This window comes from Gymnoscopelus braueri, assembly GCF_963280865.1.
Source record: "Gymnoscopelus braueri genome assembly, chromosome: 24".
Lineage (NCBI taxonomy): Eukaryota > Metazoa > Chordata > Actinopteri > Myctophiformes > Myctophidae > Gymnoscopelus > Gymnoscopelus braueri.
The window spans coordinates 24720551-24737436 of NC_137626.1; the positions used below are offsets into that span (position 1 = coordinate 24720551).

General features: G+C 40.3%; 1 protein-coding gene across 1 annotated transcript; it reads left to right on the forward strand.

The window, feature by feature from the left end:
• The first annotated feature begins 1640 nt into the window (after positions 1-1640).
• rtraf (RNA transcription, translation and transport factor) lies at positions 1641-13739 on the forward strand. Its single transcript, XM_080422239.1, has 8 exons — positions 1641-1805; positions 3230-3354; positions 10286-10385; positions 10767-10850; positions 11385-11473; positions 11959-12027; positions 12384-12432; positions 12918-13739. Exons 1-8 carry the CDS (start codon positions 1745-1747, stop codon positions 13070-13072), a joined length of 732 nt encoding a protein of 243 aa, XP_080278365.1. The 5' UTR covers positions 1641-1744; the 3' UTR covers positions 13073-13739.
• Positions 13740-16886: the final 3147 nt, after the last annotated feature.

The following is a 16886-nucleotide window of genomic DNA, read 5'->3' on the forward strand; positions in this document are numbered from 1 at the left end:
TAGGTAAGTTGCATATTTCCAGGTATAAGAACTACTGTTCTTTCACATTTTAGAGCAGTGGTTCGAGGACCCCCAGGGGTCCTTGAGGGGGTTCCAGCCAGGGTGTCCCCAGAAAAATGACTTATTATAGCTGATAGAGTTAATCTTGATTGACCATAATTTGTCTAGTGTCCTAAACCTGCTTTAAATGTCAAATTAATATAATGATGTTATATTGGCCTAATCCAGTCATGTTAAATGTGCTTCTGTACTCTCCTATTCTCTCTCTGTCTATGCAAGGTCAAACTAGCTACAGGCTTTCTGTGGCTATCTGTTGTTTTGAGAACACTATCTTGGTGTTCTTCTCCAATGCATAACCCTTCTTGCAGTGTCACGAAGTCACCACTGACCAGTGACCGGTCAGAGCCGAGGTCAACGTGTTTGAGACATGTGGACGCTGTTTGTCCAAAGATAAACTGTCACACCATCATCATCATCTTCATCATCTACCATCCTCATCTTCATCATCTTCATCTGACGACAAACTAGCATCATCACTCTCCACCAATGGCAGGATTACACCTCCGATTGATCTGTCTTCCATGATGTCATATGTTTATGTTAACGGACGCTGTTAAAGTCCAGTGCTTTCTCTGTTAAACGGGAGAGAGACGACGACCGATGATGCGTTAACACCTGTGATACTGTAACCTTCCATATCTCTCTATCTGTTAATACAAGATATTTCACTACATCCAATGGCTGCCTGTGTTCGAGTCTGAATTTTCCTTGTCGCCTTTATGAAACATGTCTGGTACTTTGTGTGGGTGATAGGGAAGAAACAGCTCCATCAATAGCATTATTTTATTTTTTGCAACTTTAACCCTACATACATTAAAAAACAACAACAACAAAAACACAAACACAAATCTTGTATGGCGGGGCCCCTGCCACAAAATATTTTCAGATGGGGGTCCGCAGCCAAATACATATATATTTGGGGGTCCTTGACATGAAAAGGTTTGAGAACCACTGTTCTTCTACAGTACATATCTATGCTGGATGTCAAACAGACAATCTACAGGTCAATCTTGACAGACTATATCAACTGCTTATGTAATAGCATCTTAAAAAAATTACCTGGATGCCGAATCTAGCAATTAGCCAATCACAGCGGGGGCGTCCCTCCAGGCTGTGGATGCGTCCCTCTGGGCGGTGGGATGCCGACCCTCATGTGCGCAGACGCAGTGCAAGTCCATTGCAGCGTTGCCATGTCGGCTTATTATAAGCAACTTTGGGCTTCCTTTTCTGTAAAGTTGCTTGTAAATATTGGTGGTTGCAGTTTTTTGGACTTGTTTCTAATGTGTTCTTGCTTATTTTGGCTTGCTTCCATTTTTTTGGATTACTTTTTAAACCAGTGGTTCTCAAATAGTTTTATAAATGTTTTGTGCCCAGGGGAGCATTTGTGTTATGTTTATATTAAAAAAATATTCCACATTTTATTTTAAGAGTTTTTGAAAATAGCAGTAGATCGGCTATTTTCAAATAGCCGAAGGCACATAGGTTTAATTGAAAGTGCTCATGTCATGTGGCTTTTAGTCGCTTCTTTTGTGCTCGTTTTCCTAGACCCGGTTGCTTGTTTCTCTCACGGAATCTGGCAACGCTGGCTGCAGGCTGAGAGCAGAGAGCAGCACAACAGAGTCTATAGTAGTAACAGCCACGTCCCTGTTTAGAGACACTAACCTATCATTCTCATTCATAAAGAATGTTCCGGAGGAAACTCACTGCCCTGGACTATCACAACCCGGTGGGATTTGACTGCTCAGGTACACGTTCTTCTGAAGAGCTTTTCAATGAGGCAGCAGCTAGCTAGCGTGCTAATCAGTGGTGTAAAAGTAACTAAGTACATTTACTCAAGTACCGTACTCAAGTACAATTTTGAGGATACTTTTACTTTACTGGAGTATTTACAAATTTCAATACTTCTACTCCGCTACATCTCAGAGGCAAATATTATACTTTTACTCCACTACAATTTGAAAACTTAAGTTATTAGTTACTTTTTATTATTATTACATACAAAACATCCATTATAACCACTTCAGCCCTATTTACATTTCGGCCATTTGAAAATAGCCGATCTACAAGCTCGCGACGCATTGTGAGCTTGTAGATCTACCATTTTGAAAAGATTTTTGAAAACATGTGAAATGGGATATTATGCATTATGTGTACTTTTCATACTTTTGTTCACTTTAGGCACATTTTGAAACCAATATTTGGTACTTTTACTCAAGTAAATGTTGAATTTTGGACTTTTCCTTGTAACAGAGTATTTCCTACACTGCAGTATTGATACTTTTACTTAAGTAAAAAAAATGTGAGTACTTTTTCCACCACTGGTGCTAATGCTAACGAGGCTGTTCCATCTGTGCAGCCAGAGAGTCTTTATGCTTATATATGTATCCACATAAATTATGCACACTGCAAAGTCAAAGTATAATATCATTCCTGTTGTATTATTTTAAACAAACGTTTGATCAAATGAATGGTTTGAAACCTGTGGAAATGGCTGTCAGCTGTCACACAGCAGCCTCTGTCTGGGCTCGTGTGCAGTGGTCGAAAAAGTACTCAATTTCTTTTACTTAAGTAAAAGTATCAAATACTGCAATGTAGAAACACTCTAGTCTGTTACAAGTAAAAGTCCAGTAATCAAAATGTACTTGAGTAAAAGTACAAAAGTATTGGTATCATCAAAATGTACTTGAAGTACCAAAAGTAGAAAGAACTCATTATGCAGAATGTCCTGTTTCACAAGTTATCATAATGTCTAAAATGGATTAAAAATCTTTTGAAAGTAGCAGATCGTTGTGAGCTTGTAGATTGGCTATTTTCAAATGGCCAACGTTTAAATAGGAAGTGGTTAATGTATGTTTCATAATACAAATATAAATCTACAAAGTAACTTAAGTTTTCAAATAATTGTAGTGGAGTAAAAGTGCAATATCTGCCTCTGAGATGTAGTGGAGTAAAAGTATTGAAAATTGGAAATGCTCCAGTAAAGTAAAGATACCTAAAATCTACTTTATTAAAAAAAAAAGTACAATACCTGAGTATGTACTTAGTTACTTTACACCACTGCTCGTGTGTGTGTGTGTGTATGTGTATATAGTATATATATTACGAATGGATTCTGAGGTTTTGTACTGTGTCTTCTCTGTCTAACGAGTACATTTGTTCTGATGTCCAGATGAGACGGAGTTTAGGAACTGCATTGTGTGGCTGGAAGACCAAAAGATTCGTCACTATAAGATCGAGGAGAGGGGGAATCTCAGGAACATTCCCTGTTCAGAATGGCCTGCTGCCTACCAGAAGGTGAGACCCCCGTTCAGCACAATGGATCATGTTTGGAAGGAGAAGGATCATGGACAACCACTCACACCCCCGGACCCTCCACATGGAGATTGTGGGGAGTTTTAACCCAGTGAGACCGGGCACTCATCTTGTGTCATTTTAGATTTGAGCCATATAACCATTATTTTATACTTTGGATATTCAAAAATAGCAGATCTACAAGCTCATAGCGCGGCACCGAGTGCCGCGCTACGAGCTTGTAGATCTGCTATTTTTGATAAATATTGAACATTTGTGCAAATCTTTGAATACATATATTTTTTTAAACAACATTTTTAACTCAAATATTTGCTTCTGGCGGTGGGGGGGGTCCCTGGAACAACATATTTTGATGGGGATCGGCAGCCAAAAACATATAATTTTGGGGGTCCTTGACATGAAAAGGTTTGAGAACCACTGATATAACATACGTTAAAAAAGAATAAACACTGTTAGGATTTAGAAGACATTTGTAAAGATTTGCACAAACTTCCATGATTTTCCAAAAATAGCCAAAGAAACCTAAAAATGACACACAGATACGTTCCCGGTCTCACTGGGTTAAAAGGAGGGGAAATGATAGATTCATTCTCCCCAAGGCAAGGGACACACTTATTTAGCCCCTTTCGGAACCCTGTATACCTTTTTTGTATTTAGGATGGCGGCCATACCAAATACAAAAAAAGGTATTCCATACGCTACGGCTTGGTTTCAGATAAGGTTCTCCAGAACCTAATTCGGGCCTGGCTCCGGAGGTGGTACTAACCCAAACTTATAATGACGTACCTCCCCATTCAGGGGTGGTTCTGGTTATTTATTTTGCATACATAAACAAAAGAAAACATCACAGAACTTCACAGCTCCTGTTCCGCTGCTGATCAGGAACGATCAGGAGCCCAATGTTGCTGAATGTTTGCCCGTGGCATGCCCAGAAGAGATATGCTAGGGTTCATGTGGTTAAAGTGGTTCATTTGCACCTAACTGAGAGGGAACTGGAGTGAGTTGAATGATAGTTCCAGGTCTTATATATTTTTTTTTTTAAATAACTTTTTATTGACTTTTTCCATTTTTGTACAGAAGTTGTAATCATAAATGTATTCAATTAAACAAATTGAAATAAAAATAAATTAAAAGACATACAATACAAAAACACAAAAAAAACAAAAACAAAACACAAAATAATAACAAATAAAGAAGGGCAAGCGGCATATCACAGTGGCAATACTAGGACACACATACAGTTAAATATTCATACATACAGATAAACAAACACCTACGAGCAAATCAGTAGTTGAATTGTAACAGTACAACCGGGGCTTTCCAATCTATGGAATCACTTCCCTTATAAATCAAGGTAGATAGATCCTTGGGCAAATAATCTATCAGTGGCTGCCATATATCCATGAAGATATTTTCCTTCCCTTTTATTTTGGCACTGAGTCTTTCCATTGGGAGTACCCTATATATTTCTCTATACCACTGAGTTACTGATGGAGGTTTTTCGTGAATCCAGTTGAATAAAATGCGTTTTCGGGCCACACAGAGGAGCTTATCTAGAAGCTTAGCTCTTCTAGGATCTAGAACCCCAAATTTAGATGGCAGCCCTAGTAAAAATTGTCCAGGATCTTTACAGATCTTAGACTGAAATATTGAACTCAGTTCTTTTACCACACAAGACCAGAATTTGGAAATCTTGGAACACTCCCAAAAACAGTGTATATAAGTACCAACCTCAGTTTTGCATTTGATACATAAAGGGGACCTATCTGGGTCAATTTTGTTTAGGATTTGGGGTGTCCTATGCTGTCTATGTAGTATCCTATACTGCATCTCTTTGAATCTGTTGCTTATAAAGGTAGTTTGAGAAGATTTAATGCAGTCGTCCCAGCAATTCTTGTCGTACTCAGTTTGTAAATCCTTTTCCCATCTTCCCACCACAATATCTATATTTTGTGTGTTGAAGCACTGAAAATTATCATAGAAGTATGAAATCAAGCCTTTCTTCCTAGTAAAATGCATAATAGAGTCCTCTAAAGGCCCAAGAAGAGGCTTGTCTCGAGGAAACTTGGTGTCATTATTGATAAAGTGGCGAACCTGTAAATAAGCAAAGAAGTCATTCCGAGGTACTCCGAATGAGTTTTTAATCATATCAAATGACATGAGAACATCACTGGCATCAAACAGGTCTCCTATAACTCTAATACCTTTATTATACCAAGACCGGAAAACGGCACTCCTAACTCCAGGGTCAAACTGTCTATTGCCTGTGAGTGGTGTCAGGTATGAGGACATATTCTTCCTTCCCATAAAGGTTATCATGTTTTTCCAAACCTTTATCGAATTTGAGAGTATTGGACTATCAGAAGATTTAAAGTGTGATTTTTGTATATTTGTGAGTTCTGCTAGTAATACATATGGAGAACACTCCCATGTCTCAAGGGGTTCTGGTCCGCCAGTAAGATAGTCTTGTACCCACTCATGTATGGTACGGCAGTGGCAGGCCCAGTTATAAAATAATATGTTTGGGAATGCCAATCCCCCCCTGTCCTTGGGCAGTTGCAATATCCTCATACTTAGTCTAGATCTTTTACCATGCCATATAAATTTAGAGAAGTCCCTTTCTATTTCTCGAATTACTTTCTTGGTAATATATAGAGGCAACATTTGCATAGGGTAAAGAAGTCGGGGTAACACATTCATCTTAATTAGGTTTATTCTACCCATCCAGGAAACCGGGAGGTCAAACCATCTTGTGAGATCACTCCTAACACTCTGTAACACACTAGAGAAGTTTAACCGTAGTATTTCTTTCACATTTGGAGTAATAGAGATACCTAGGTATGTGAAACCAGAGACAGACCAAGAAAATGGAAAATTGGGCAAGCATGGTGAGTCCACACTGCCCCCCAGTGGCATAGCAACAGATTTGTCAAAGTTAAGTCTATATCCTGAAAAAGACCCAAATGTATGTATAACTGACATTATGGCTGGGATAGACTCTGAAGGGTTGGTTACAAATAATAACACCATCGGCATACAAAACTATCTTATGTGCAGCTGCCCCTATCTGGATTCCTGAAATATTAACATGGCTTCTAATTGCCTCGGCTAAGGGCTCGATGGCTAAATCGAAAATTAAAGGCGAAATCGGATCCCCTTGTCTGACCGACCTTCCTAGACTAAACTCTGGGGAAAGCATGCCGTTGACCAACACACTCGCCCTTGGTGAATGATAGATTAATTTTAGCATATTAATGAAACCCCCGCCAAGGCCAAATTTCTCCAGGGCACTAAATAAGTAAGGAAATTGAATTAAATCAAAAGCTTTCTGTGCATCACAGGAGATGACAAGACCCTCCTTTTGATGAGTCCTTGTATGCTGAATAATACTAAGCAATTTCCTCATATTCAGCTGAGAAACCCTATTTTTAATAAAACCAGTTTGGTCTTCTTTGATTAAGAGAGGAAGATAGTCCTCCAGTCTTTTTGCTAAAAGCTTAGAAAATATCTTGCTATCCACATTAATTAAACTAATAGGGCGATATGAGCCACATTCATCCGGAGGCTTCCCTTTCTTGAGAATGACAGAAATATTTGCACCATACAGGGTGGGGGGAAACTGACCTTTTTCTATAGAGTGGAGATACATTTTAGTTAAGGGGCCTATTAATATTTTGTGGAATTTTTTATAAAATTCTGGGCCATACCCATCTGGTCCGGGAGCCTTTCCGCTCTGCAGCTGTGTTATCGCCTCTGTAACCTCTCCGGGCGTAATAGACCTCCCTAGAGTATTCTGGTCTGTCTCAGAAAGGGATGGGAGATGAAGTTTTCCTAAAAAGTTATGCATAATCTCCTCACTATAAGATGAGTCAGAAGTGTACAGTTTTTTATAAAAGTTCCCCATTATTTCAGTAAGGGCTGTAGTCTCATGATGGTTCTTTCCCGAGTCGTCTTTGAGTGATGCAATTGAGTTATAATTTTGTCTGCCCGCCGCGAGGCGTGCAAGCAACCGACCCGGTTTGTCCCCCATTTCGAACAACCTATGTCTCGCATAGAAAATACTGGCCTCTGCTTTTTGTGTTAATAGCTGGTTGAGGGCCGACCTAGTGGCTTCCGTTCTAGTAAGCAAGGTCTTAGATGGATTATCCTTCAGTTTTTTTTCAAGTTCCAATAGTTGCTTCTCCAAATCAATCTGATTTTTCATGGCCTCTTTTTTCCTTGCTGAGCAATATGATATGGCAGCACCGCGAACAAAGGCCTTAAGCGTCTCCCACAAAATTGAGGGATTGGTGTCATCATTATCATTGGTTTCTAAAAATTGTTCAATTTGTTTTTCTATGTAATCAACAAAAGCGGGGCTGTTCAAAATGGAAGGATTCAACCGCCAGCGGCGGGTGGTAGGCTGACAAAATGGGGGAGTGACCACCAATGACACATCGGCATGATCTGACAGTAACCTGCTACCTATAGTGCATTTTTCTACTCTGTCAAGCAGCTGCCTGGAGGTATAAATGTAGTCGATCCTAGAGAAACTTTTATGCGGATTAGAAAAGAATGTGAAGTCCCTCTCTGTAGGATGTAGGACTCTCCATGTGTCGAATAGATCTAAATCAGAGCATACCTCTCTCATAGCTTTTGACATTTTTGAAGGTTTGGCTCTGGACGGGGGATTATGGTCTGCCTCAGGATCGGCCATGGAGTTCCAATCTCCAGCCAATAATGTATATGAAGAAGAGAGAGAGGAAACATCAGCCAGCAAGGTAGAATAGAATTCGCTTTCATATGTATTAGGAGCATATATGCAGCCAATCATAATGTGTTCTCCATATAATACACCAGATATGAGAACATAGCGACCATTTTTGTCTTTAATGCATTTATCCAAAGTAAATGGGGTATTTTTATTTATAAGTATGGCCACTCCTCTTTTGCTTGTTGAAAATGAGGAATAGTATACCTGGCCAACCCACTCTCTTTTAAGTTTTTCATGCTCCTTATCATTCAGATGAGTTTCCTGCAGCAGGGCTATGTTAACTCTCTCTCTCTTCAACCAGGTCAAAAGTTTTTTACGCTTTATCACATGATTTGCCCCTTTCACATTAAGTGAAATATACTTAGTTGTACTCATATTCTATAATTATTGAAAAATAAAACAAAAAACATGCCCATTGAGTGTAGTATTATCCGTATAAAATAGAACAGTAAAACCGAAGTTGTGCGTCTCTGCCACAATATGCTAATAATGCCCTTAGCCACATTTAGAATCAAAGAAAAAACACAAAAAACGGCAAAACAAGCAGACTGCCTGATCTTGCAGAACAACAAAAACAGCAACACAAAACAAAAAACTACATCTCGCAAAATAGCAGATGCAAAAACCAACGGGGCCCCATGAGACTGAGAGCCAGAACCCATACTGGCGAGCCGACTATCAGCTACTCTTCTCCTGCTGACCTAATCTAACTCCCCACTCCCAAAACCCCCCCCCCCCCTTTAAGTAAGCCAACAGTATACAGTAGTCCTAAAAGGTAAAAAACAAAACAAGACCACAAACATGACATTTGCTACTCTCTGAATGAGGCAGGCACAAACACAGACTGTAGTAGCAATAAATGCTGTAATAAAAAAATATAGTAAAAAAAAAAAAAGTGTCTTTCATAGTCTGTGTCTAGAAAAAAAAAGTTAACAAAAAAAACCATGTCTGTTTGTGTCTTAAAATACACTGCCACTGAGGCTATAACTAACCATCTAAACCAACCTGTTACATAGGCGTCTCCACCGGCTTGTCAGACGCGAGCAGCGGTGCTCTATTCATCCTCAACCGGCCCAGGGCCCTCATCTCCATGTGGCAGTTCGATCGATTCAAACACCTCCTTGGCCTCAACGGCGTCATCCAGGGCATAGTCCTTGTTGTTGTATTTGAAGCACAAGGTGGCAGGGAACCGCATGTTGAATCTGATTCTCTTTGCGATCAGATGCTCGCACACGGCGTTGAATTTCCTTCGCTGAAGCAGTATACCCTGTGGTAGGTCTTGACGAATGTTGATCCTGGCCCCCTCGTAGTCGAGCGTTCGCTTCGCGTTGAAAGCCGTCAGGATCCTCATCTTGTCGGTTGAGTTGTGAAGCTTCAAAACCACCACACGTGGGGAGTTCGATTTATTGCGGCCGAGTCCTCTGTGACATCTGTCGAGACGAATCCTATCCTTCTTAGCCTGTATGTTGAGTATCTTCGGGAGCCATGTTTCGAAGAAAGACACAGCATCTCTACCCTCGACGCCCTCCTTGACACCGCAAATCCTCAAGTTATCTCTGCGTGATCTTGCGTCTTGGGACTCCATACGGCTAGTAAGAACAGCAACGTTGAATTCAGCTTCAGTCAGCCTGGTTTCTAAATCCGCGACGAGATCTTCCGCCGAAGAAATGCGGGACTCAGCCTCCTCCAGCCGTTTGGAATCCTGTTCATATTTAGCCCCAAAAGCGTCGAGCTTATTGGAGAGCACATCCAGCTTTTCTTCCATCATTTCTGCGACTCTTTTGGTGATTTCGCTGGCCAGTAGCGCCATATCTATAGGCCAGTTAGCGTTAGCATCTTCTAGCGTAGCGTCCTTGGTAGCAGTGGTCGCCATGTTAGACGCGCTAGCCGGGTTAGCAGTGCTAGCCAAACTTTTTTGTCGAGTGATTCGTTGTGTCTTTTGAAGTTTTTCGGCCGCGTCTGCCATCCCAGTCTTGAGCGGCATAGTCTAAGACTATTTAACAAACAGCATGGTTGGTTTGGTTTAGATAATAGTTAGTAAATTAAAACAAATAAGGGGGTTCGTCTCGGGAGCTCTGCGGCTTCAACCCTCTCAGTGTGACGTCATCACCGGAACCTCCCAGGTCTTATATTTGAATTCCTTTCTCCCTGGCTCTTTAGTACCTGCAGGACTTGAACTGTCCATTCAGCGCTCAAGAGAGACAAGAGGGCATTGATTGGCTGCTGGGACTGGCTGTGCGCTACGAGTATGGAGACAATGGTAAGAACTGTTCTGTTGACTCACTGTAATCATACAAGCAACTTGCTATTGATTACGACAGATGATTGATTCTCAAACTGTTTAATTTCAACGACCCCCATAACTCTGAGGGTGTACAAATGGAACTGCATACTTGAATGATGCAATATTAAGGATGGCCACTAGAGGTCACTATTATAAAACAATGATATCTCACTGGTGCCAGCTATCAAGTCTTTCCACTCACCTTCAGGAAGACCATTTCCTTGAGTGTAAGGGTCATTGTATTATTATTATGTCAAAAATATAATCAACACTAGAATCTTGTTATATTTGGAGTGGGTTTACAAATTTCCTGTGTCTGTTTATTTTGTGTGTGTGTCTGTCTGTGTCACTGTCCAGTGGAGAAGTACAAGAACTGCCAGCCGCTGTCCACGTCCGACAAGAACGGTGATAAACCCGCCGATCCCCTCGTCAACCTGGACAGTAAGCTGCTGCGTTGATCTTTTCACACGGCCGCCATTTCGCTCTCCAACCGCTCGCTAACAAACCTAGACCTAAACCTAAAAAGGGGGGGGGGGGAGAATCGTGTTCCGGTGGTGTGTTCCAGTTGGCATCGTTTTTTTGTTCCCCACATAATGTGAATCAATTGGTTTAGTCTTGCTAGTTGCACTACGAGTTGGACATACCAAACGATTATTATACCAAAAGAAACGCAACAATTATACCAAACTAAACTATTTTCAAACTGGGGGAATCATTTTGGAGGTTGTGGGTTCCGGCCGTCTGATGACCTAAAGTTATTTCCGCTCCAGACCGGATCACAAAATGGTATTGATCCCAGGCTAATTCGAAAATAGCCGATCGGACAAGCTCACCACACTTGTAGATCTGTTGTTTTTGAAAAATGTTGACAAATTGACAATTCTTCTCTAATGGGGATCCCTTATGGGGATCCCAAGTATTTTCAAACAGGGGTCCTTGACAATCATGAAATTGTGTGTGTGGGTGTGTGTTCAGGTAATAATCCAGATTTCAAGGCTGGAGTGATGGCTCTGGCAAACATCCTGAAGATACAAAGACATGATGACTACCTGGTCATGCTCAAGGTCAGTGTTTGTTTATCACTGTCTGTTCACTGGTATATTTTCGGATATGTTGGTATTGTTCTCTGTTTGTTCTGAGTGAACATTTATTTGATGTAGTTGATTATTTTTAAAGTTTTAAAAATATATATTTTATTGTATAAAACACAATTAAGAGTATGCCTTTCATTACATTTTGTGTTTATCCATTTGACGTTATGTGTTCATCTGTATGTTGTTTGCATGGTTAAAGATTTCAATCAATCAATCTGTGATTCCTGAATGTTTACTATAACGTGCTTGTGTGTGTCTATGCAGAACTGTGTGTGGGTGTGCGTGTACAGTATGTGTCGAACAGCCCTGCTTTCATCTTTTAAAATTTTTCGATTTTAATGCCCTTTTCAAAATGTATTTACTCTTCTTTATAGTCTTATGGTGTTTTAATACGGGGCTTCCTCAGTGTTCTGTTTTGTGTGTCATGTTGTGATCTGTGTATCTTACTCTTACAGGCCATTCGTATTCTGATCCAGGAGAGACTGAGTCCAGAGGCCATCTCTAAAGCCAGCCAGACTAAAGAGGTACAGAGCTGGACGCGATGTTCTTCTCATTTGTGATCTAATCTAATATGTGATCTAATAATTGATCTAATCTAATCTCTTTCAACCTGACGTCCATGGTTATTCTGCTTATACCGATCTCGCTCTTGTACTTTATAAGAGTGTCTGCTAAATGCCTAAATTGTAAATTTGGCCTATTTTGGGCATGGCATTATAGGGAAAAATGTGCGTTGTGAGCTGTCTATTTTGGCTATTTGTTATACGACAAAGTATGTAGGGCATAAGTGTCTAATCTCTTGCCCTCTGCTCTCTCATCTCTCCTTTTGTCTCCCTTCCTCTATTCCTCCCCTCTTTCTGTCTGTCCTCTCCTCTCAAAGGGTCTTCCAGTTGCCTTGGACAAACACGTCTTGGGTTTTGACACTGGAGGTCAGTGCACATTTCATCAAGTGAATGCTGGCAACCTGTGGAAGTAGCTTTAGCTATTAGAGTGAACCTGTCACAGCTGTGTGTGTGTGTGTGTGTGTGTGTGTGTGTGTGTGTGTGTGTGTGTTGGCTTGTATAACACTATGTTCACTATTATTATTGGTTTTAAACTTTCTGGAAAACCATTGAATTTTGGAATAATAATGATGAATAAAATCACATTCAGTGTTTTGGTATTCAATTAAAATCACAGCTTTTTAATTAATTGATGATTGATCGACAAGGTGAATCAACTATCATTTAATGAATTAATCGATCATTTGCATGCCTAACTCGTTCTTAACTTTCCTAACTTTCACTTGTAGTTGACTAATATGACTAGGAAGATCTTTACTTTGAATCACGCACTGGGGTTGAGTACTTTGTCCACCACTGCAAATAAGTATTAGTAGTAAACACTATCCTTTCCCCGCTCACCACCCCTTCAGATGCGACGCTGAACGAGGCGGCTCAGATCCTGCGTCTGCTGCACATTGAGGAGTTGCGTGATCTTCAGACCAGGATCAACGAGGCCATAGTGGCTGTTCAGGCCATCATTGCAGACCCCAAGACAGACCACCGGCTGGGCAAGGTTGGCAGATGAGAGGAGGAGGAGGAGGAAGTTCAAAGAAGAAACATGTTTTGTTTTGATTTCAAGATAGTGATGGAAAAATGGCTCTCCTTTTGATTTCCTAAGTTTATTTTATTTTATTTTATGTTCCAAAGTACACAAGCTTCGGTGGAGTTTTAAAATGGGAAATGGATGCTAAACTACAACTGATGCTTCCGAGTCCCCGGACAAGTCAAGCTCTGTAGTAAGAGGGGAGAGATGAAGGAAGTAACGGTTAAGATGCTATATAGGACTTTACAAAAACCTAGTTGCTATACTGTCAAATGTTTGACACAACAAAATGTCTTAGTAATCTAAAGTCACAACTCTTATTTTTTCTACATCAAACTGAAAAATGTACTTTCCTGTAAATATTTCTTCAAAATCTAGAGCCAATGGTCAGACCTTGATTTGGATGTGATCCAATACGGAGAGATGCACGTCTTCATTCAATAAGAGATGTATAGAGCAACACTGACTCTTACAATATCTCAATACGTAATGCGTTAGAAGCTTTTATGAAATACATTTTTCTTTTTAAGGGAGACATTTTCAGAACTGAATTTTTATTTTAACTTAAAGGTGTTTTCTTTTGTTCAGAATTGAGTTGGACAGTGGACATGCCATGGAATGTATGTTGAAATATACATCAATCATCAAACACTGCCTGTCTGCGTCTTCTTGTGTGGTGTGCATTTTATGTTACTTAGCGAAGAAAAATAATATCCATTTCATTCCCCTGTGACACAGCACCATGAGGAAATATGGTTTGTTCTCTGTGGGCTGTTAATGTCTGGACAAGTGAGGTAAATTGGTTTTGCCTGCATTCAAACAGATGTAATTTGACATGGGACGTGCTTACAGTGGCTCCCCAGGTCGTCATAGGCAACGATGCAACTATTTGCATTTTCTGAAAGCCTAGATGTTTTAATGCTATTTCTGTGATGAAACCCACACCACGGCCAATATTTGTTTTCTCTGAAAATCCTGTGTGATTGTGTGTCTTTAAATGCTTGTGGATAGGTTGAGGCTGCTTTGGGTATGTGGAATGTCACTTGTATCTCTGGGGGGAGAAAGAGCATGAGCTTATGCGGGAGGTGGATCACTACCAGTTGGATCTGGTGGAGGTGTTAAAACAACAGCATTCAGATAACTGCTGTTAAAACGTAATTCTGAGAACCCCAAGGAGCTGAAGAGGAGCTAACTGCGCATGTACTGTAAAATGAGAGTGAATTGATTGATTGATTGATTGATGTACTTTATTTAGTAAGACATGAGAACAGCAGTACATGGAAGTACAAATTCACAATACAAGGTCAATGGATACAGATTCCTGTGCCCAGGCAGTAAATGGGTGACTTCTCAGTAACTTTAGACACTCCTAGATCATTTTTTATTTAATTATATTGCAGATTCTACATCTTCTTCACTTAACAAACAATATAATAATTGTTTGTTTTCCAGAAATTGGAAAAAAATTATGTTTTCACTTTCACATTTTTAAGCATAACTAATGCAACAGTTATGATTAAGGAATAGAGTTCAGAAATAAATATTTGGTGGAATAACCCACCAAGTTTTTTGTTTTTATAGACTTTTACATGTTTTATATAATTCCATGTGTACCAAAGCCTGTTTTTGTTATGTTTTGAGTAGTGTGGTGGTGTTTACCTGCAGAAACACATTGCGCTCTTGCTGTATGTTGGTGTTTGTATTGTTTGTTTTGGTAGATGCGGATGTTTGTGGGGCCACCAAAACAAATCGTGGCTGATAACTGCTGGTATAGAGGGAAATTATGGATTAAAGAAAATCTATAGGCTATATTGTTTTATGTAAACACAACAGACAACAGGGTAACGTTACAACATCAAATCAATCTTCTCAACCAGAAATATTCATGTCCAGCTGTCATGTTGTTTCTTGTCTTTTAAACAATTAACACTGAGTTTGAACATGTTTTTCTGTATTTGATGGCTATTTATTATAATTCTATTTATGTATTTAGGGCGCGCTCCCACCAAGAGTTGGCTGGCCGCTGTTAAACGCAGGTTGTGCGCGGCCACAGTTTTTTGCAGCCAGCGGATTCTAAAAAACGGGAGTGTCGCGCCTGTCACTCACTTTCAGGACCCACTGCCTGCTGCCTTGAGCACCATGTTGCTTCCTGAGTCTTGAGACAGTCCGCCTTCCACTCACCCGATTGGACAGAGGGAGAAAATCGGCTCCTGCCTCCAGCACTTTTATGCTTAGTCGCGGAGAGCAGATAAACGCAAGGTCTGCGCGACTAGCGGAAAAATCTGCTCTTGCGTGAATCAACGCATTTGCATTGACAATGCATTGGCAGATTCTGCAAACAGCGGCCAGCCAACTCTTGGTGGGAGCGCGCCCTTAAGATATATTTATTTTCTGACAAAAACCTGTTTCCGCCCGGTCTCGAACCGGGGACCTTTCGCGTGTTAGGCGAACGTGATAACCACTACACTACGGAAACTGAGGTGCTCTCTGCTGGTAGAAATTGACATTACAATCCTAACTGCCCCCAACTCATAACGTTCTATATATCATTTTTAAATCTGAAAATGGCAAAAACAACTTAAAACACCATTCAAAACAACACTCAAATGAAACCTAGCTATTAAATGTTAATTAAGTTATATTTAATGTGACAAATAAAACGCGTTTGATTCATAGCTCCGATAGATCTCAGTCTTATGTGACCAGCATGTGCCATGATTTCCCATTCAACCCCCAACCGCAGGTGTCAGTACTGCTCCCGATTCTGCTGCAGCTTGTAGATCTGCTATTTTTACTGAAAAGTACTTCGTAATTTGTACTTTTTAATCATACCTGCCAACTCTCCTGTTTTCACCAGGGGACTCCTGTTATTGACCATTTCTCCTGGACAACTCCTGTTCTTCCATTTCTCCTATTTTGGGGGATTCCACTCTTTTTGTGTGACCCCTCACTGAACTGCAACCTACGGCCATTCATGTTAATTTGCTAGTTCCTTGAGTTTTTGATATAAATCATAATGGCAGTATTTGATTGTTCTTTTATCGCCTACAAATCTACAATGCGATAGCCTATTATATGCGCCATGCACATCCAACCAATATGTCTGAGTCTGTGCTCAGGAATGTGTCAAAAACAAACAAAAAAACAAGGCTGCAAGGCGTGTGTAATTGATAGAAAATAAGTATTTTTTGGGAGAACTATCTTTTAAGCGTTTTGTTCAGGGACACTTTGACTCATTGCTGAGGCCTGGGATCCTGGGATATGTGGTTTGTCAGGCAGGCTCTTTAACCATTCAGCTATGGCCACATCATCAGCAGAGACTTATAAAGGCAGTTCTACTCTGTAACAGTAAAGGGGTTTCAGGGGAAACCATCAAAATGAGGAATAATATAATAAAAGACTGTCTTGCTAATAAAGCGTCATGTCTCTCATTATTTGATATTACCTTTATATTATGGCGAAAAAATATAGTAGACCCGTAGGAGCCAGATTGCTCAGATGCCGAAATTCCTTTGCTGGGACTCGATTCCATGACTTTGAGCTCTGATGTCAAGAGCTCTTCTGACAGAGCTATGGGTAGAGCAGGAGCATATCAAGCAGAAAGTACTATGTTCAACTCTCACCCTCACCAGGGTCAAAATCTTTATATTTGAAATCCAAATGGTCATGACAGATCCAGACTGCACTAGCGGTTTGTTTACATTCAACCGCATGGCTCATTTGCATAAGACGTTACCATATTGATTTTATCCCACTGTTGAGGGTTAGGGTTATGTTTTATATATTTTGTTTAAGA